Here is a 23,597-nt window from a genome sequence, read left to right as displayed (position 1 = left end):
CCAGGGTCATATTTGTAAAAGTGAATGATCCAGCTCCTGCAGGAAAGTATTTGTGGGAATATAAATATTATCCATAAAAAAAAGAACCTTGAAATGTGTGTTAATGTACTATAATGGTTAAATACATTTCCTTTTCATACATGTCTTTCTAAACTTGCCATGTATTTTTTGCCATAACAAAGTACCACACAGACTATGTGACTAAAAGAACAGACATTACTTTTCTCAGTTTTAGAGACTAGAAGTTCAAGATCAGGGCGTCAGCACGTTTGGTTTCTTTTGAGACCTCTCTCCTCGGCGTACAGACGGTCACCTTCATGTAGACCCACACATGATATTTATTCTGTGGGCATGCACTGCTAATTTGTTTTTTTTTTTTTTTGTATGCCCTAATCTCTTCTTATAAGGATACTAGTTAGATTGCATTAGGGCCTCCCTGGTATCCTAGGACCCCCACACCCACTGATTATAAATGTCTTCTACTATCAATGACCATGTGACACATTCACAAACACTTTTGATGAAAAGCTAAATAAAAATCTTATTCTACTTGATATGCTATGTAATAAAAACACCATGTGCTTGGAGACAACTGCTTTAAGGCAAGAGTTCAGATAGTGAAAGCAGTCTCACATTTAAAAGGTACCTAAAAGATATTCCTTAGTATCACGAGTCAGATAAAAGAGAAATTACAACTGTTGACATATAAAAGAACAGTCTTTTTGGACAGCTTTTCTGAGGAATTGCTTAAAAGAAAAATGGAATCCATATGTAAGTTCAATTTGGAAAATAATGCATTTACTCTTCAAACTTTTTATGGGATTCCTTTGATAACTTCAAATGTTAAAATAACCTAATTGTATATTTTAAAAATATGTTCAACAGCAAATTAGATTCTCAAGTACATCAGGATATAAGATAACAAATGCAATTATACTGGACATATCCCCTAAGTTTTAAGCATAGTAAAAGCCTTTCTGGATTATTTGGTTATTTTACTAATAACAACATGAAAGGTAAGGCACTTGAGCTGGGATTAGCAGAGCACCAGACAGAGGCCATCCTGTGGTTAGACCCAGGGAAAAGATGTGGAGATGATATACTGAGGGCCACACATGCCCCAACAGCACTCCCAGCTCCCTTGCAATGGTACACCCAGTCGGCTGTCATCACCAAAGTCTGTGTAGGGACTGGCACATGGGAGTCATGCAAAACCACAAACCTTATTATCTTAATAATGAATTTCATGACCAAATCCTATTCATGGAAGTTAAAAAATGGTTTTCAGAATTGGGTCAGTCTTGGCTGTGAGAGTAATCTGAGGAACTAAAGAAAATATCAACAGTTTTGGTAAGGCCCTATCTACCTAGAGAATAGAATTAGAATAAGTTTTGGTAAGGCCCTATCTACCTAGAGAATAGAATTAGAATACTATTGCATGATAGTTTATTATGGTTAACAGTAGTAAAAATTTGAACTAACAATAGGCCTAGCTCATTTTTATATTTCTGTAACAATAAAAAAAAAATGATTAAAGGAGATAAAACTAAGCACAGAAAGCCACATATTCCATCATAAATATGTCAAATTACCAAATAAGTAATTTACATGACTCTTACCAATACGAGAACAACAATGACTTGCCTTACAAGGTTTATCTGTTTTAATCCTGATAGCACACCTTGCAGAGAAAGTGTCATTGGGTAGGTCTGAAAAAAACTTTCCAGGTTCATTCATTTCTATATTGTTTTAAAATGATAATGTTCCAAAGCAGCGAAATGTACTTGATGAGATAAATGCATGTGTGGGGCTTAATATCAAGCAACAGTCTATCTGGCATCAGTAATCAAACAATTACACAATGGAAAGTACATCCTGTACAAGCTGACAGACCCATTAAATCAGGAGAGCTGTGGGCAGACGTACTGACACTGCAAGAATTACCAGAAAGCATTAATTTCAGCATTAATAAAATGGCAGTAAATAGATAACAGCTGCCAGATGAACGAAGAAATAAGGTTACTGGCCTTGTTAAGCTCACGTCTGATTTTCTCAGGCACAAACTGGTCGAGGTAGCGTCTGAAGTGAAGGGCGTCGATGGCGACGATTTCAGTGCTGCGCCTCTGCCAGTCGTCCCTGGCAGATGGGGGAGAGGAGGAACGGGGAAAGGCACTCACCAAACAACAACCCCCACCAGGGCAGATTTCGGAGACTTTGGCGGGGTTAATACGTTACAAACAAACAAACCAATGGCTTTACATCTCAGCAAATCAGGAAGTCCAAGGCACATGTATTGTGGAGTACAAAGCATTAAGCAGTAAAATGAAAAGATAGAACATACTGTAAACATACATCATTAACAGTGAGTCTTCAAGGTGAAAAGATTTGGTGGGCAAACCAAAAGGATTTAGTTCTTTGTTTTCCTCCCAACACTAAAGACCCAGCCTTTGTATCTGGACAAGAGCTCTTTCCTCTGTTCTGGAAGAACTGCTCTAAGTCACTGAGTTTGTAACATCGCCCTATATTGTCCAAAAGCTAGTCCCAAGGAGTCAAGTGTTGTGGGAAAAAAAAGTATAACAGTGTAACAGTTCAATACAATATTCTACCTGCTATGCTCAACTGCTGGGTGCACAAAATTATTTTTAAAAAGGCAAAGAAATCAAAGCAAACAATAACAATTTGCCTGTGGAGACAGGAAAAGTTGGATGAGATGGTGATTTTGGAAACATGAAATTCTATACATTAATCTCTTTATAAACATGCATATGATGATATTCCCATCAACGCTTCAAACTGAAGAATAGCAACAGAAGCCTTCGTGCTAGTCTGTAAATAATAATAAAGAATTAAAAATCCACCTAAGTAACTGTTGCAGCCATATGTTTTATCCAAAACAAAGAAAGACTAGCAACTGGATTTGAGATATTACAAAGAATAAGGCTGTATGGCTACAAGGGCGGTGGCTGATTCTTTCTGCCACAATGGCTCTTCCCACTGAAACACACATACATTTGCCACACACATGTTTTCAATAAAAATTTGCCTCTGGGGAAGCAAAAATGTCAAAGTGTAAAAATGTATTTCAATAAGAAATAAGAGACAGCAGCGGCAAAGTTCACCACAGGTTCTGCTAGCAACCGTTTTGTGGTATTAGGCAAATTGTCCCAACATAGGTTTCCCCCACTTACTGAACCTCACAGAAGTTAAGGACAACTAAAAAAGCTGTTTAAAGGCTTTAAGTTGTAATTAGAATCCACTCGAAATAAGTTTGTTGTTGGAAGTTAACCTTCACTGGATGCTTACAATTAGCAGCAGAGACACCTGTAGAGAGTTGTGCCTTTCCTGGTCTTGGTTTAGATATTTGGCTTTTCCTTCTCTGTTCTTCTGAGTATATAGAGATGGTGAATCTGTTTTAACTACTAGTGAACCTGTACTATTGAATTTAAGAAGAAAATTATATTTCTGAAGTAAGAGTAGATGGAAGACAGAATGTACCAGGGTCAAGCCCACATTCCTTAGCTTTTGGCCATGTGATACTAAAGTAGAAATGAACTCACCTTTCACTCCTATCTTCATGGCTCCGGGCCCAACGGTATGTTTCGGCATAGCCTGTGTATTCACTGTACTGTTCAGTACCTGAAACAAATAATCTGCCACTATTATTTTTCAGAAAAAATATTTCTTAAAAACTACACCTTCTAAATGGTCTCTGTTAAGAAACACACAAACAAACAGATAAAAAAAAGCGTCTGCCTACCATGTGGGAGACCTGGGTTCAATCCCTGGGTCGGGAAGATCTCCTGGAGAAGGAAATGGCAACCCACTCCAGTGTTCTTGCCTGGAAAATCCCATAGATGGAGGAACCTGGTAGGCTACAGTTCATGGGGTCACAGAGTCGGACACGACTGAGCATGTTCATTTCAGTCTTAATGACTTATTATTTCCCATGAAGAAAAATATTATGCTTCCAGAAGCAACCACAATATTTAACATACAGTGAATGAATGGTCCAATCAACAAATAAAATAGTCTGTCATATTCATTTTTTCTTTTATGAGTACATAAACATAGTGTTTTATAAAAGTCCACTGTCTTCAGTGTCAATAATCTGATGGTAATATTCAATTTGCATTGTTGAGAAAATAAATTTTATATAAAAACATTCCCTAAGAAAAGTATCAATAAGATTAAATTTAGGATTTGCGTATCAATAGGCAAAATATTTCAAAGGGCTTTGTAAAACCAGTATATTATGCATGAGAAGACAGGGAGGGAGAAAAGCATAATTAACATCTGATAAGAACAGGTACCAAGCTTGGCATTTAACACAGACTTCTAATTCATGGGACCTGAACATATAAAAAAGAATGGTGTCAACAGTGTTCTACTATTTAACTAAATAAGCTCATTCCAACTTCTATGGTCAACTCAATAACTGCTTGATAAGAATCTACAAAACAGTAAAATTAAAAGCTGAAAACCTTGAGCAAGACAATACTTTTCACGTATAAACAAGAAGAGAAACAAGACAACATTGACAACTAAGATTAATGGTATTTTTAGTATAGTTGATTTTTTTTTTCTTTCTCCATTCAATATTTTTTCCCCTGTGAGAAAGTATCTTTTTATTGTTAGAATTTAAGTCAGTCACACATTATTGCAAACATCTGGAACAGAGAAGAAAACATTTCAATTCTATTTCAAAAATGTCTCTAAGACCAAGCAACAGGATTCCACAGTCAAATGAATAGCATAAAAGTGCAATGGAGAAAGGCTTAAAAACACTTACATTATTTAAGGTGGTCAGAGTATAATAACATATTTCACTTTATGTGATGAATGTATTAATTCTCTAGATTTATCCTCAGTTCGGGATCACAGATTAATTTTTCATTTGACAACTGTTTTGGTATTTTTCACCTTTACACAATCCAAACAAGGGTTTTGGACAAATGCAACATCCAACTCAAATGATAAAATGGCCATAGCACATATAAAAGAGCTCCAGAGACAGAAGACAAAAGTGAAAAGTGGCGTTGGTGCCATAGCCTTGCAGTTCTTGTATTTCTTTATTGTTACTGTTGTTGTTTAGTCGCTAAGTTGTGTGTGACTCTTTTGTGACCCCATGGACTGTAGCCCACCAGGCTTCTCTGTCCATGAGATTTCCCAAGCAAGAATACTGGAGTGGGTTGCCATTTCCTTCTCCTACAGTTGATTCTTGAACAACGTGAGTTTGAACTGCATGGGTGCCCTTACACTGTAAATTTTTTTCCAATGGTAAATGTTACAGTACTACACAATCTGCAGTTGATTGAATCCATAGATGTGGTCCCCATAAGTAAAGGAAACATGTATTTGAAGGGCTAACTTGTAAGTTATCTATGCATATAAGTTGTATGTGGATTTTATGGTCCTACTTTTCTCTTCAAAAGATATACTTCAGTGGCAAAGTGAAAGTCGCTCAGTTGTATCTAACTCTTTTCGACCCCATGGACTATACAGTCCATGGAATTCTCCAGGTCAGAATACTGGAGTGGGTTCTCATGCCCTCCTCCAGGGGATCTTCCCAACCCAGGGATTGAACCCATGTCTCTTGCATTGCAGTTAGATTCTTTACCAGCTGAGCCTCAAGGGAAGCCCAAGAATACTGGAGTGGGTAGCCTATCCCTTCTTGAGCGGATCTTCCTGACTCAGGAATCGAACTGGGGTCTCCTGCACTGCAGGTGGATTCCTTACCAACTGAGCTATCAGGGAAGCCCATACTTCAGTGGGGTTCCTACCAAATGAATAAACTGAATCTAGTTAAGAAGAAACATTGGGCAACCCCCAAAAAGAGACATTCTACCAAGTAACTGGCTTATATATTTTAAAAATATCAAGGTGAACTAACACAAGGTTGAGAAACTGTCCCAGTTTAAAGAATGTGTGACAAGTGTACTCAAAGAAAAGATATATGCACCCTCACGTTCACAGCAGCACTGTTTACAATAGCCAAGACATGCATACAACCTAAATGTTCACTGACAGATGAACTGATAAAAGAAGATGTCATACACACACACACACACAATGAAATATTACTTAGCCATCAATAAGAATGAAATAATGTCACTTGCAGTAACATGAATGGACCTAGAGATTATCATACTAAGCAAAGTCAGTCAGAAAAGAAAGACAAACACCACATGATATCACTTATATATGGAAGATAAAATACGACACAAATGAACATGTTTACAAAACATAAACAGACTCAGACACAGAGAACAGGCTGTGGTTGCCAAGGGGAAGTGGGAGTAGGGGTGAGAAGGACTGGAAGTTTGAGAATAGGAAAGGAAAATTATTATATAAAGTATGGGTAAACAACAAGGTCCTACTGTATGGAACTATATTCAATATCCTGTGACAAACCATAATGGAAAAGAATATGAAAAAAACTATATACATAGATATATAACTTAGTCACTGTGCCGTACAAAGGAAATTAACACAATGTTAAAACTATTCTTCAATAAAATTTTTTTTTAAAGTCAAATCTTCCCAAATTGATCTGTAGATTCAAAACAATCTTAGTTAAAATTCTAGGACTTCTCTGGTGGTGCAGTGGGTAAGAATCCGCTTGCCAATACAGAGGACACAGGTTTGGTCCCTGGTCTAAGAAGATTTCCACAGGCTGTAGAGCAACTAAGCCGGTGAGTCGCAACTACTGAGGCCTGTGTGCCTAGAACCCGTGCTCCACAATGAGAGAAGCTCCCGCAATGGGAAGCCCAGGCACCACAACTGAAGGGAGGCCCCCACTCACTACAACCAGAGAAAGCACGCACAAAGCAACCAACACCCAGCGCAGCCAAAATAAATAAAATTATTTTTAAAAATTCTAAGAAGCTTTTTTGTACATAAATTCAACAAACAACTCTGAAGAAGAACAAAGTTGGAGGGCTCACACTGATTTCATGAATTATTATAAAACTACAGTAATCAAATCAGAAAGAGTTAAAAAAAAAACCCTCCAAAACAAAACAAAACCCAAAAACCTGAATTAATATAAACTGGACTTCAAAATTAGAAACTTCTGTTTTTCAAAAGTCATTGAAGATAATGAAAAGATTTATTTCATGTACCTCATAAAAGACTTACTAAAATATTAAAGCACTTCCAAAACTCAAGAGTAAAAAAACAACTACACCAGTGGCTGATTCATGTTGATGTATGGCAAAAACCACCACAATATTGTAAAGTAATCAGCCTCCAATTAAAATAAAGAAATTAATTTAAAAGAAAAAAACCCAATTAAAACACAGGCAAAAAGATGACTTCATGTATGTAGCCATATGTCAAAACTTACCTAATTGTACACTTAAAATATATATAATTTGTTATATGCCAATTATACTTCAATAAAACCATTAAAAATGTAACCTGTCTTCTTCACTAGACTGACAGCTTCTCAAGGGCAGGAATTATAAATTATTAACGTTTGTGCCTACATTAGCATCTTGTAATACAAGAAGATCTTATAATGGGAATATTCCCCTGGAGGAGGGCATAGCAACCCACTCTAGTATTCTTGCCTGGAGAATCCCATGGACAGAGGAGCCTGGCGGGCTACAGTCCCTGGGGTCTCAAAGAGTCGGACAGGACTGAAGTAACTTATCATGCACGCATGCACGCACAATGTAAGAATACAGAAGCAGTTGAATAAGTACTTGCTTGCATAAATATAATTAACGAGCAAAACAGGAAGTACACTGAGGTTAAAATTAATCCAGAAATACTTAATCTGGACTAAGTATTATGTAATTGGCATATATTTAAATATTCATTTACAAAGAGCATGGCATGGTAAGAACCATGAGGAATCACCCAAAGTGAATCCTTAAGTAGCCTAATCTCACTGGACTTCATTTCAACATCTAAAAATCAAGCCTGTCAATAATTTTTATATTGTTTACCTCATAGAATTGCTTAGAAAACCAAATAAATTTAAAACCCTTCAATACCTTCAGTTGGTATTTGGTGTCATCAACTTTGTAAGAGAGTAGAGAAACCAAGGGATTCCCTGGTGGCTTAGTTGGTACAGAACTTGCCTGCCAATGCGGAAGACATAAGAGACACGGGTTGGATCCCTGGATTGGGAAGATCCCCCAGAGAAGGAAACGGCAACCTGCTCCAGTATTCTTGTCTGGAAAATTCTATGGACAGAGGAGCCTAGCAGGCTACAGTCCATGGAGTCACAGAGAGTTGGACACGACTGAGCACACAGACACACATGCTAGAGAAACCAAAGACTTCTGACTCCATTTAGGTAAGGTTGAAAAGAAACCTGGTCTATTGGCATGATTGGAAATAAGGAGACAGGAACAATCTTCTTCTGTTTTTTGCCCTGCACTGGACAAACCTGTTTATTATTCTTAGCAATAATAATAATAATAATAATAATGCCTACTCTGATCTCTTAATTATAGAAAATAAACACCTGTCTTTTGAAAAGTGGTTGAAAAATATAAAATACCAATGATCAATTTCTATTGCATTTTAGAACGGTTTCTGTCTTCTTTCCTAAGAGAAACAAAGTTAGGTTTATTTCCTTCAGGTTTGGGAAATCAAAAATGTATATACAAAAGCTTTTGCTCTCAACAAATTAAATCTTGAGTTTTCTAAGTAAACATCTTTCACAACTATGTTGTTTGTTCTGAAAGACAACTGCCCATAGCTTGTTTAAAATTTAAATTTATTGATAAACTTTTCTGAAAATGCAAAGGTAAACAGCGATAACAGCAAAGAAGAGACAGAAGTCTGAATGACCTTTGTGATAGCTCTCCCTAGGGATAGCCTTAAGACTTCATGTTCAAAGATAAATCTTCACCTAAGTTAAAAACTTAAGGAACCCATTTAAATCTTTTCAAGAGCTTATTACAACTTTATGAGTTCTTAGATTTAGTAGTAAGAAAAATTCTTATTTTCTTCCACTAGTCACGAAAATTTATAATGAGAACAGCAAAAAATAATTGGAGATTAAAGAAATTTTACTTACTAATGGGTTATGCCCCTAGCAAGACGATTTATAAAAAAACCATCTACCCCACTTTTATTAGTATCATTAAAATAGTGGTGATTATGCAGCAGAAAGAACACTCTTGCCTTCCATTCCCATGACTAATAATTAAGAAAAGCCAAACTCCAACTGAATTTGGATCTTTCCCAATGAGCTGGTGTCATTTAGTAGTGATGTAGGGCTGTTTTTGCAGCAATGGGCACCTCTAGTGTTACTCAATGAAAAGTACCAGTCCTATAAACAACGGGGTCCACTTTTGTCTTTCTGTCAGTTCTGCTGATACTCACAAAAGATATAAGGACCTGTGATGTTTAGGACAATTTGATTCACTAGAGGGCAGGTTTTATATTAAGTATACCAACATTCTGCTCAGTAAGTTTCATGTCTAGGCATTTTCTTTATGTCCTCACAGAAATATCAAAACAATATCGCAGCACCACAGTAACACCTTTTAGTACTGAAGCTATTTACTGGATGTTCTGGTGGAACATTAGGGGAAAAGCAAAGCAGGGGGAAGATTAAGAGTTTTTAATTCCTTCCCTCTATCCATACTTATTGAAAGGTTTTTAACTCATGACTGCTCCAGGGAGAATCACAGCAAGTAGAGGAATAACACTGTCTGGATAAAAGTATTTGCCTGTTTGCATGACCTGTTTCATATTCATTTAAAAGTCTGATACCAACCAGATGCCCCACAATGATGATAAATTTAATTTATTTCCAATTTCTCAAACTCTTCTACAGATTCAGGCAGCACAGTCACAGCCATTAGCTCACTGAGCCTGGATGAATCATTGAAGGAATGGAATTGATCAGGCAGATAGATTGCAGTACATGGTTAAGAGTCTCCTAAGAAGGGAGATGGCAGAAATCCAACATCAAATAGATGATGAAATGGCCATTTCCATTAAGGGAACATCACATCACAGATATTAATTAGGAGGCACTATAATAGAGTTAAGTGGATATGGGGGAAAATGCTGAGTTAAAGTCACCCTGGGTGTCCTTAGCCTGAGGTAATTACAGATGTGAAGGTGAATCATGGATCTGCGATTTTCCATCTATTTTACAATGGCTGCAGGTAAGTTAGAGACCAGATATAACTCCAGACTGATGAAGCTTTTTTAGACTGGGGAGAAACTATCCTTAAAAAATAAAAAAAATCTAATGTTTTACTATTACCAGGGAAATTACATTCTTTATTTACAGAAACATTAATGGGAAATGACAAAAGACTACTTCTCTAGTACAACAGAAGTGAAGCAAATGAAACAAATTAGCTTTGAGTTTAAATGCCCTGCATTCTAACAAATCTTTTATAAATTTATCTTCAAAAACTGATGGAATATTTTGTTCTGAGTCTTCAGTTCAAATCTAGCTTAACAGCTAAAAATTAAAAATCGTTTAAGAGTATTATTCGATATACTCAAATGCTGGAGACAATCACATTCCAGACTTTCAGTGCCCTCTAAAACAGTCTGAGATCAATATTCAAAGTATTCATATGCCCAACAATGAATTTATGACAGTTTAATTTTCTTGTTCTGTAGTTCCTTACACTTTTTGTCCCCTAATAACTTCTAACTGCATCCTTCTTATCTGCATACATAATACACAACAAATGCAGACAGATGACCAGTATGTGAGTTGAGACAATGCTGAGAATAAAAGGGTTTTATCTTTCTCTTTTAGTACATTTTGGATCAGCCTCAGAATACTGGATGAAATGCTTCAGGTTAATAACCTGCGTTTCTATCAAAAAAGAAATTCCTTTGCTAAAGTTCCATTCTAAACTTCCCACAAACTCAATCAACAATTTTTATTTTTTGCCTTACCTCACCAAAACAGCAGAATCACAAGAATATTATAAAAAATAATATAGCATTATCTAAAAGATGTGGAATAACTTGTTGAAAGCCCTTTCACCTACAAGTACTTCTGAAAGATCAGGACACATCAGCAAAAATGATGGCATAAAAACCTCACAGAATTCCTTATCCATAAAAATAATAATAACACTGGTAAAACTTATGAGAATCATCTTTTTCTGAACTGTGGGAATTAACCAAAGGCTTGCAGCAGTCTGAGAAGTATTTATTAAAGAAAAATTGACTGAATATTGGTAAACACAGTAAGTTATGTATATCTTGATAGCAAGCGTCACTCTGATCTTGAAGCTCCATGCAAGCAGGAAGAAGTGTCAACTGCCTGGTGGAGTGTTGAAGGTGAGCCCCAACATAAACACAGAGCCCTTTGGCAAAGAATGAGTGACTTACACACACACACAAAAAAAAGAATGACTGACTTATAAGTTCTAGGCGTTTAAAGAAATGTCTGTCTGATCATTAGCTAACCACTAATCTAACCATCCACTTTAGTGACTACACATGAAATATAGATTTCACAGTATTAGGAAAGTCACTAAAGAAATAGCAACAAAAACAAACTCTGAGGAAAAGAGAAAATCTCATTCCAAGAGTTGCCACTTTTAAAACATCCAGTTTTCAACAAAAAATTGAGACATGCAAAGAAACAAGAAAGTTGGGTCCGTATTCAGGGAACAAAAGTATTCATGAGTAACTGTCCCTGAGAAGCTCAGATGCTGGACTTACTAAACAGAAACTTTAAGTCAAATGTTTTAAATATGCTAAAAAAAAAAAAACTAGAGAATTATGTCTAAATAACTAAATGAAAATATGAGAACAATGCCTCACAAATAGAGAATCTCGGTAGAGATAAGAATCAAATGGAAATTCTATAGTTGAAGAGTATAATACCTGGAATAAACATTTCACTGAAAGGATTACAAAACAGATTAGAGATGGCAGAAGAAGGAGGCAGTGAACTCAAAGATAAGTCAATTAAAATTATCCAGTTTCAGAAACAAAAAGAATGAAGAAAAATGAACAGGGTTCAGGGACCAATGTGATACCACCAAATGTATCAACTAAACTCCAACTTTGGCCACCTTATGTGAAGAGATGACTTATTGGGAAAGACCCCTGACGCTGGGAAAGACTGAAGGCAGGAGACAGGGATGACAGAGGATGAGATGGTTGGGTGGCATCACCAACTCGATGGACATGACTTTGAGCAAGCTCCGGGAGTTGGTGATGGACAGGGAAGCCTGGCATGCTGCAGTCCATGGGGTCGCAGAGTCGGACACGACTGAGCGACTGAACTGAACTGAACCAACACATGCATAATAGGAGTCCTAGAAAGAGAGAGGAGAGAAAGGGACACAAAAAATACTTAAAGATATAATGGCCAAAAATGTACCAAATTTATATAAACATTCAAGACATTCAATGAATCCAAATAGGATAAAGTCAAAGAGATATACACATCATAGAATAGTTGAAAGACAAAGAGGAAATCCTGAAAGCAGATCATAAGGGACAAAATTTAGATACATCCCTGTAGGTTGCCTACAAATGTATCTGAGGTAAACAATGTGGCCCCAGAGTCTTAGTCCTGTCTAACCTCTTTGTAGATGGATGAGCTGAGTTATACATTTGATAAAACTAACAGGAGATGACTAACAGGAGACGGTTTTCATCCAACTGCAATCTTTGAGAATGACAATCAACCAAATTCTTCTATACTTAGTCTGTTAGTCTCCTGCACTAATCTCAAAGTGGGAATAGACTGAAAGAGGAAATGAATCTTCTTTTGCAGAAAGAAAAAAAGCATCAGCAACTGATGGCTGGTTATGGCTTTTATATGGGAATGTTCTTTTAGGTGGGCTTCCTAGGTGGTACAGTGGTAAAGAATCTGCCTGCCAATGCAAGAGACACAGAGACGTGGGTTTAGTCCCTGGGTCAGGAAGATCCCCTGGAGAAGGAAATGTCAACCCACTCCAGTATTCCTGCCAGGAAAATTCCATGGACAGAGGAGCCTGGCGGGCCACAGTCCATGGGGTTGCAAACAGTTGGACGCAACACAGTACGTTCTTTTAGTTACCTGAATAAAAAAGGCTTAACTTCCCTACAGTGGCTGATTAAGAGTTTCTTTAGTGTTATGAGTTAACCATCATTTTTTTTGATAGCTTATCAAAAGAAAATACTCTGACATAGTGATATTACAATCTAAAGAAACTTAAGGAAAATACTATAATTCCTGATAGCAGGCCTGTAAGTATAAATTTGAGTATGTTTCCATCTTTTCTCCCCCCATGTTAACGTAAATCAAAGCGGCACTATGATAATCATTTTTCTCTCTTAAGATTAGAAATTAGAATAAATATAAGGTTACTGATTTATTTTCCTTCTATAAAGCTCACTGTTGTATTGACCCTCTTCAAACACTGCAACTGTTTTTTATACTTAGTATGCTCATACTGAAGTACAACAAATCACTCTGGAAATATAATAAAAGGATAGTAATAGGATTCATGCTCAAAGACAAATCACTTTTTTTAAGGGTACTATATCATAAAATTTTCAAACTAGAGAGTAACTGAACCATTTTTGCCCTTGTTCCTCAGCTAAAGAAGCCAAGAAAGAAAATGTGGGGATAAAATATCTTACTCAATATTATAAAAATGAAACAATTTAAAAAAACCAAATATAAATTAATGAAATAAAATATTAAGACTAACTCCTTTGTTGTTCACCAAAAACTATCACAACATTGTTAATTGGCCACACCCCCATACAAAGTTTTTAAAAAAAAAAAATATTGGACTAATGCCCATGGAAGAGAAAAGCTATAACTGAGTGGCCTCTAGTCTTCATGATCGTCATAGATGGAGAACTATTCCATTGTCCAGATGCCTCAGGACTAACCTGTGATGATAAGACATTCATTGTGATCCAGCACCTCAGTGAAGAGCCGTGAAACAATCAACTCAGGGTTGATTAAAAAGCGGATTTCTTCTTGCACAAGTCCTGCACTGGTTACACCACCTCCAACAAAACGGTTTGCAAAATCCACCTATTTGGGAAAATGTGACATGTTAAATGCTGATTTAAAATACCTACATTTATGATTAAGAAGTACTCCCTCTAAGCTCTGACCTTCCTTTCTTTCCCCATAAAATCAATCCCCAAATTATCAATCTTCCCAGGGATACTGGATTGTGGTTGACTGCACTCTTTCCACTTCACTGCAGTTAGCATTTCTGAATATTTCTTTGGATTCCAAAACCTTAGAATGAACTTAGAATATAGAGCTTTTAGGCAAAAGCCTCATTGTAATCTATGGGCTCTTGTTTAGAAACCTTACTTGTGCTCCGAGGGCTACAAATCAAGGGAGGTTTTATCTGGAAAGGTTTTAAGGTCATTTCTCCACCATTCACTACTCAATTTCCGTTTATGTACTTCATATGACATTAATATAATTATACAAATATATCTCACCTTATTGTGCTTTGCTTTATAGCACTTCACAGATATTGCAATTTTTTTTTTTTAAACAAACTGAATGTTTATATCAACGCTGCACCAAGCAAGGCTCTTGGTGCCATTTATCTAACAGCATTTGCTCACTTTGTGTCCTATTTTGGTAATCCCTGCAACATTTCAAACCCTCAACCAGCAAAAAGATTATGACTTGCTGAAGACTCAGATGATGGTTGGAACTTTTTTTAGCAAGAAAGTACTTTTTAATTAAGGCATGTACATTTCCTTAGACATCAATGCTATTGGACACTTAAAAGACCACAGTATAGTGTAAACATAACTTTTATAAACAGTGGGAAACAAAAACTTCATGTGACTTGCTTAACTGTGATAGTCTGGAACTGAACCCATGATATCTTCAAGGTACATAGCCTATACCTGTTTTATATAACATGGCAATCAAACACTTGTCTTAAGGATTTGAAAATTTTAGGAAGTAACCTTTTCTGAGTAATTTCTTTTTTGTTTTTTTTTTTAAATTAATTTATTTTTAAATTGAAGATAGCTGCTTTACAGAATTATATTGGTTTCTGCCAAACCTCAACATGAATCAGCCATAGGTATACATATGTCCCCTCCCTCTTGAATCACCCTCTCACCTCCTTCCCCATCCCATCCCTCTAGGCTACAGAGCCCTGGTTTGAATTTCCTGAGCCATACAGCAAATTCCCATTGGCTATCTATTTTACATATGGTAATGTAAGTTTCCATGTTACTTTCTCCATACATCCCACCCTCTCCTTTCCGCCCACCCTCCACCTGTGTCCATAACTGTTCTCTATGTCTGCGTCTCCATTGGTGCCCTGCAAATAATTTCATCAGGACCATCTTTCTAAATTCCATATATGTGTTAGTGTATGATATTTGTTTTTCTTTTTCTGACTTACTTCACCCTGTATAATAGGCTCTGTATAATAGGATGAACCTATTTATTATACTCTATTATACAGAGTATAATAACTTTTTAAGGGATAAAGATTTTTTCCTTCTAAATTCAATCACAAGCCCCAAACTGCATAAATATTACAAACTTTTGTTTTAATACACCTAAGGGGGAAAAAATGAAGATTAAAAAAAATCTAGTTTAACAAGAAATTAATACTTGAAATTTAGTTTAAAATTACATGTAAGTTTTCTATGGAGCACTATGTTGGGATCCCCAAGTTCCTACTAATAAAGGTGGGTGGGTTAGACAATCCTCAAGAGAAAGTGAACTCTAGAAGATAGTGAAGTACAGGGAAGCCTGGCTTGCTGCAGTCCATGGCGTTGCAAAGAGTTGGATATGACTTAGCAACTGAACAACAATAAGAGAAAGCAAACTCAGCTTGCCAGGATTATTTGTCTTAAACTTACTATGTCCTCAACAGTATGCCAAGCTCTACGGGGCAACACATAAGAAACAGTTTCTAACCCTGTCTTATTCTATTTGAGGAGTTCTGTATGCAGGTCAAGAAGCAACATTTAGAGCTGGACATGGAACAACAGACTGGTTCCAAATCAGGAAAGGAGTATGTCAAGGCTGTATATTATCACCCTGCTTATTTAACTTATATGCAGAGTACATCATGAGAAATGCTGGACTGGATGAAGCACAAGCGGGAATCAAGATTGCCGGGAGAAATATCAATAACCTCAGACACGCAGATGACACCACCCTTATGGCAGAAAGCAAAGAGGAACCAAAGAGTGTCTTGATGAAAGTGAAAGAGGAGAGTGAAAAAGTTGACTTAAAACTCAACAATCAGAAAACTAAGATCATGGCATCTGGTCCCATCACTTCATGGCAAATAGATGGGGAAACAGTGGAAACAGAGACAGACTTTATTTTTTTGGGCTCCAAAATCACTGCAGATGGTGACTGTAGCCATGAAATTAAAAGACGCTTGCTCCCTGGAAGAAAAGCTATGACAAACCCAGACAGCATATTAAAAAGCAGAGACATTACTTTACTGACAAAGGTCCATCTAGTCAAAGCTATGGTTTTTCCAGTAGTCATGTATGGATGTGAGAGTTGGACTATAAAGAAAGCTGAGCACCGAAGAATTGGTGCTTCTGAACTGGTGTTGGAGAAGACTCTTGAAAGTCCCTGGGACAGCAAGGAGATCCAACCAGTCAATCTTAAAGGAAATCAGTCCTGAATATTCATTGGAAGGACTGATGCTGAAGCTGAAACTCCAGTACTCTGGCCACCTGATGCAAAGAACTGACTCATTGGAAAAGACCCTGATGCTGGGAAAGATTGAAGGTGGGAGAAGGGGATGACAGAGGATGAGATGGTTGGATGGCATCATCGACGCAATGGACATGAGTTTGAGTAAACTCCAGGAGTTGGTGTTGGACAGGGAAGACTGGCATGCTGCAGTCCATGGGGTCGCAAAGAGTCGGACACGACTGAGCAACTGAACTGAACTGAGATTACACAGACACACCGAACTTGTGTACATACATAGTCATATACAATTAAAGACCCAGAATTTAGTAAGTAATGTAACAGAGACTTCTACACTGTATAGGAAGAACTCACTCCTGGGTCTCTTTTTTATTCTCATGCTACTACTACACTCATGACACTTCTGACACCAGATGCATGGATTTTCCACAATTCTGCAACAACCAGCTAGATGTCCTATAATCCAATTCAGTTCTGACACTCTCTACCAGGAGTCAGTGAACGATCGCACAGGCTAAGGATTCAGTCGTACAAGACTGACCTAGTTCAGATGCCAATTTCAAGCCCCAGACTGACACCTGTACTTCTAGTTGACCAGCTATAAATCAGAGTTTCCATTATCTGCTTCCAAGGTTTGATGACTTGCTAGAATAGCTCACAGAATTCAGGGTAACACTTTCACTTACTGATTTATTGAAAAGGATAGTAAAGGATACAGATGAACAGGGCTTCCATGGTAGCTCAGATGGTAAAGAATCCACCTGCAATGTGGGAGACCAGGGTTTGATCCCTGGGTGGGGAAGATCCCCTGGAGGAGGGCATAGCAACCCACTCCAGTATTCTTGCCTGGAGAATCCCCATGGACAGAGGACTCTGGCGGGCTACAGTCCATGGGGTCACAAAGAGTCAGACACGACTGAGCGACTAAGCACACACACACACGGAGGAACAGCTGGGTGTAGATACCAGGGCAAGGTACATGGGAAGGGGCATAGAGATCCCACACCCTTTCCAGGCAAGTCATCTCCCAGTACCTCCACACACTCACCAACCCCAAAGCTCTCCAAATCCTGTACTTCGGAAACTTTTATGGAAGCTTCAACACATTCGCATGACTGATCATTAACTGAGTCTCCAGTTCCTCTCACTTTCCCAGAGGATGGGAGGTGGGGCAGAAAGTCCCAAACTTATAATCATGGCTTAGTCTTTCTGGTGCCCAATCCCCATGCTGCAGGTATCCAGGAGCCCACTAAGAGGTGTGTTATTAGAACAAAAGACATACTGGGAAATTTCAAGGGATTCAGGCACTCTTAGTTAGGAACTGGGGTCAGAGACCAAATATTAGAACAAAAGGTATTCCCAGTGCCCTCACCACTCAGGAGATTACAGGGTTTTAGGCTGAAGGAACTGCTGCACAAGGACTGGGAAAAACCACAGGCAAAGAGCTGCATGAAGAGAGTGGTAAGCAGATTCCTCATGCCTATCTGCAGAGTACAGTATGTGGAGAGTCAAAGTTGGTAATGAGTTGGTCTGGGGGCCAAGAAATTTATACTTAATTCTGAAGATTCTGGGAAAGATTCTAAGAAAAATAACAACTGTATCTGTGTTTTAGGAAGATAATTTAGACTAGAGTTTAAGGAATGTACTGGAAAAGTAAAAGCAGAAAGACTGGTTAGGTAAATACTGAATAGTTTAAACAAGCACTCTTAGGGCCTCGAACAGGTCAGTGGAGCGGGGGGTGGGGTGGGGCGGGGGAATGACACCCAGCAAAGACAAAATAGACAGACAGCTCTTGAAAACTGAGAGATTGGCTAAGTATCATGGTACTCAGAATAGAAATGAGAAACAAAGAAGGTCTGAGATCAGCTAAACTTAATTGCTACTGGAACAAGATACATAACTAAATTTAAAAGATAAGCTCTATTCAATCTATATCGCACTTGAAAATGATAAATGAAATACAGTTAATGTGCATGCTATTGTTCATTCTTTGAATAAAAGGCCAACATTTATTACTTAAAAGGGATGCACAGAAACAAATACACTAAACTCAGTACGCCTCTGAAAGCAGGAGTCTTTTAGAAAATCAAAGTTGCTACTACTTTAAAAAGTTCTTAATAAACGGCTCTCTATAACAGGTGAGAAACCTGTTCCAGTACATGAAAACAAGCATATGAGTGCTTCTTTATTTTTAGCCTTTTTCCAACTCACTTTACTTTAAAGCTACTTGTTCAGCTTACTTAGTTTCTGAATTATAACTTGATGAAAAGAGAGAAATGATAACACTCCTTAGAGAGGTTTTGTTGTTGTTGCCATTCAGCATAATGTAATTTATACACTACACCAGGAGCTTTGGAGCACTGCAATACAATATTCCCTGATCTCCTGGGGATACATGGCATGGGTAGGGAGAAAAATAAATAGAAACCTTTATGGTATTCTTTTAATCGCCAAGGTTTCACATTTCATCTATAATACATTCCAAGGAAGTGGGGAGAATCTCAACCTTCAATGTTGTTGAATAATTCCTTGCTGAATTGTACTGTAATGAAAAGTCAGCATTCCTGTGGTGCTAACCAGCAGTAGCTTTGTTTATTTCACGTGTATTAAGCCTCCCTCAGTTAATCCAAGATGTTAATGTAGGTAAGAACCCTGTCAAGATGGAAATGTGGGGGGAAAAGCGATAGTCATTCAAAACAAATTTTAGCCCTATTTCAAAATTATTGCTTTATTATATAGAAGAAAAGGGACTTATTAAATACAAATTCTAGAAAAACTTAAGTACAGGACAAAAATTAATTCAGTTATACTAAGTATTTTAGTCTATAATCTTAATCACTGGAAGAAGGTGATTTAAAACAAAATACAGTTTACCTCTTTGAAAATTTTAAATACAAATATGTCTAAATAAAAGGTCATTCTAAAAAGAATGCAGGAAAAAATAAAAAATAAAAAAAAATAAAAAATAAAAAGAATGCAGGCACCTACCTAAAGCATATGCATGAAATTTAACTAGTCAAATGCAAATCAGTCAGGTCATTTTATAATAAATATTTAAAAAAATAGTCCACATTCAAACTGTCCACTATTTAATAACTGCGTTATTTAACTTCTAAGCCTATGTAAACATAAGGCTCTGAAGAAAAATCAGCTGCTCTCAGTATAAATGAGATGGTGTACAAGCTTCTTTCAAAGAAAATCAGGATTACAATACTCTCATAAATAAGGTAAAACACAAAGCACTAACATTTCATCTCTGATCAGTGATTTTTTTTTTAAAGATCACCATAAAGCAAAAGGAAAGCACATGTTCGGGTTAGGTGTTACAACAATTTAAAAGCTAGATACACAAAATGTTTTATTTGTTAACTCCTTTTTCCAAAAATATATTTTTAAGTAATGGCAGTAACACAGAATAATAAGAATTGAGAGATGGATAAAATTACCTGCTCTAAAACAGGACATCAAGAGTCAGTAAGTGAGACAGCAAGTGTATTTGGCTCACATACCTAAAACTATTACATATGGGAGAGAGGACTTTCTTATCAATCAGTTTTAGATGTCTGCCTCCTAGACCCAAACAAGGTTGGTGGCAGAAAAACATCTCAAGCTGGTCATTATTTAGGGCAGAGTGAGAGCCTTTAAAGAAAAAGAACAAAACTGTCTGGTGACAGCCTGTCAAGACTATACCCTGGGAACTTCCTCCACTGTCAATTTACAATCTGTGTCTGAACCAAGAGGCCTGATGTTGTCCAGATCTTGGGATTTTCTGTCAAAGGCTTTTTAAAGAGGCACATGTAAGATACAGAGAACGTATATCGGCAGATAACAGTATTACCAAGGCTGTCAAGATGATCTGTTTGGTGTTTTTCTCCATTCTGCTATTATGCTTGTTTGCATTAAATCAACTTAGAAGAAAATAAACAGCTTTCCAAATTTCCTTTGCTGTCAGAAGCTTGACAAGAGAGTCTCCTCCCGCACCCCCCACCACTGCGATTCACCTACCTGTAGCATGCCTTGACCATTTCCTTCTATGGTACCTTCGTAAGTGACATGCAGTCGAGTCAGGAGTTTTTCACATCTATGGTTTAAAAAGATATTCCCTCATTTATTTTTTTAATGGTAAGTATTTCACTATAGAAAAGTCTGACAATACAGATTAACTAGGAAAGAAAACTGAAACTATCCCAAATCTCAAAAGGCAGAAACAGATGCTTACTCTTCACATTCTGGGACAGTCTCCCCCAATTTTTCTTTTTCAAATGTATAAATACACATATCTAAATTAAAATGGGATCATATACTGTTTTGAAAACTGGTTTACCCCTACAAAATGCCAGTTTCTCCCCTTTTATATTTTTAAAAATGTTTTTATACAATTTTTAAAGGTTACTTTCTATTTACAGTTATTACAAAATATTGACTATATTCCCCATGCTGTAACATCCTTGAGCGTATCTAACGTCCAACAGTTTGTATCTTCAACTCCCCACCCTAACCCTGCCATCACTGGTAACCACTAGTTTATTCTCTGTATCTGTGAGTCAGCTTCTTTTTTGTTATATCCAGGAGTTTATTGTATTTTTTAGATTTCACATATAAGTGATATGATACAGTATTTGTCTTTCTCATCTGACTTATTTCACTTATTAGCATAATGCCCTCCGAGTCCATCCATGCTGCTTCAAATGGCAAAATTTTGTTCTTTTTTTTATGACAGAGTAGTATTCCACTGTGTGTGTGGGTGTGTGTGTGTGTGTGTGTGTGTGTGGTGTGTGTGTGTGTCATAACTTCTTTAATGACCGAGTAGTATTCCACTGTGGGTGGGTGGGTGTGTGTGTGTGTGATAACTTCTTTATCCATTCATTTCTTGATGGACACTTAGGGTGTGTGTGTGTGTGTGTGGTGTGTGTGTGTGTGTGTCATAACTTCTTTAATGACCGAGTAGTATTCCACTGTGGGTGGGTGGGTGTGTATGTGTGTGTGTGTGATAACTTCTTTAATGACCGAGTAGTATTCCATGTGTGTGTGTGTGATAACTTCTTTATCCATTCATTTCTTGATGGACACTTAGGGTGTGTGTGTGTGTGTGTGTGTGTGTGTGTAACTTCTTTATCCATTCATTTCTTGATGGACACTTAGGGTTCCACTGTGGGGTGTGTGTGTGTGTGTGTGTGTGTGTGTGTGATAACTTCTTTATCCATTCATTTCTTGATGGACACTTAGGGTGTGTGTGTGTGTGTGTGGTGTGTGTGTGTCATAACTTCTTTATCCATTCATTTCTTGATGGACACTTAGGGGGTGTGTGTGTGTGTGTGTGTGTGTGTGTGTGTGGTGTGTGTGTGTCATAACTTCTTTATCCATTCATTTCTTGATGGACACTTAGGTAGTTTCCATATCTTGGCAACTGTAAATATACTATGAACATATAGGGTGCATGTATCTTTTTAAATAAGCTTTTGGCTTCTTTTGGATATATACCCAAGAGTGGAATTGCTGGGCCATATAGTAGTTCTATTTTTTAGTTTTTTGAGAAATGACCATACTGTTTTCCATAGTGGCATTACCAGTTTAAGTGTCTCCTCTTTAAAAGTTGAAAAATTTCTCAAAGTGTTTTTAAAAATTAAGATCTAAAGAACATTACAGCATACTAACACATATATATGGAATTTAGAAAGATGGTAACGATAACCCTATATGCAAAACAGAAAAAGAGACACAAATACAGAACAGACTTTTGAACTCTGTGGGAGAATGTGAGGGTGGGATATTTCAAAAGAACAGCATGTATACTATCTATGGTGAAACAGATCACCAGCCCAGGTGGGATGCATGAGACAAGTGCTCCGGCCTGGTGCACTGGGAAGACCCAGAGGAATCGGGTGGAGAGGGAGGTGGGAGGGGGGATCGGGATGGGGAATACGTGTAAATCTATTGCTGATTCATATCAATGTATGACAAAACCCACTGAAATGTTGTGAAGTAATTAGCCTCCAACTAATAAAAAAAAAAAAAAAAGAAAAAAAAATTAAGATCTAAGAAATGTTATTATTATGCTAGAGCTGGCAACCTAAGGAAAAATATAGAAAAAACTGACCAAAAAAATTATATACAATGCTCAGGGCGCTCTATTTTCACTAGTTTGGAAACCGTGTGTATATGTGTAGGAGGGTGTCTTAATGACATGCTACAGAACTCGTACAGAAATCCTGATCTATGGTATTTTTATATAAATGAAACTGATAGTAAGTGTAGTACCTGTAAGTCACAATTATTTTCTTTCCTTTTCATAAACCATGGTCACTAAGGTGTATATGGGGTTCAGATAAACTACCCCCAAATTTGGCACCCTGGCATATTGAATATTTTAAGCTGAAGAAGTTTGATAAAATGGCAGAAGCAGAAAGGTCACTCTGACTTCCTCCCCATCTCATCCTTCTTGCCTGAAACAAGCCATAAAACTCACGTGAGGGACACTACCTATGCCTGGAAGAAAGGAGCATTCTTATCTCTGAAGACAAAAAATGCCAAGAAGAATTCTAATGATCAGAACTTGCTGTTTCCTGCAGTCTACTATAATCACCCCATGCTCTTTTACACATCGTATTCCTGCATGACTGTCTATTCTTCACCAAACCTAGCATAAAAGTACATAGATCTGTTTCTTTGGGTCTTCATTTCCTCATAAAGGTTCCTGTGTCACACAGAACTAATACTAAAAATTCTTTTTTATTAATAGCAGTTGATGATGACATTTTTTCTTAATTTTTTTTCTCCTGATTATTAACTGAATAAAAATAAATAAACCATAATAGAATGCAACAGAATGTAACAGATATAAACCCCTAACTTACATAGCATGGCATAAACTTGTTGCAGGGGACTTGCATATTTTTAGAACAATTACATTAAAAAACAACAACAACAAAACAATAAAACAATTCGGCTGGGAAGCTCTATTTATTTATTG

The 23,597-nt window shown here is 37.1% G+C and overlaps 1 protein-coding gene across 1 annotated transcript in view; it reads right to left on the bottom strand.

Annotated features, from left to right (window-relative positions):
* The window catches only part of PARG (poly(ADP-ribose) glycohydrolase), a 116,720-nt gene that overhangs the window by 21,820 nt on the left and 71,303 nt on the right, over positions 1-23,597 (bottom strand). Inside the window, exons 12-15 of the mRNA XM_043476335.1 lie at positions 20,633-20,708; positions 13,843-13,990; positions 3,558-3,636; positions 2,028-2,136 (exon numbers count right to left, since the gene is read on the bottom strand). Coding sequence (XP_043332270.1) covers positions 2,028-2,136; positions 3,558-3,636; positions 13,843-13,990; positions 20,633-20,708 — 412 coding nt within the window. The remainder of the gene's footprint in view (positions 1-2,027; positions 2,137-3,557; positions 3,637-13,842; positions 13,991-20,632; positions 20,709-23,597) is intronic.

Source organism: Cervus canadensis, chromosome 8 (assembly GCF_019320065.1).
Source record: "Cervus canadensis isolate Bull #8, Minnesota chromosome 8, ASM1932006v1, whole genome shotgun sequence".
Lineage (NCBI taxonomy): Eukaryota > Metazoa > Chordata > Mammalia > Artiodactyla > Cervidae > Cervus > Cervus canadensis.
This window is presented reverse-complemented; position numbering and strand designations above follow the sequence as displayed.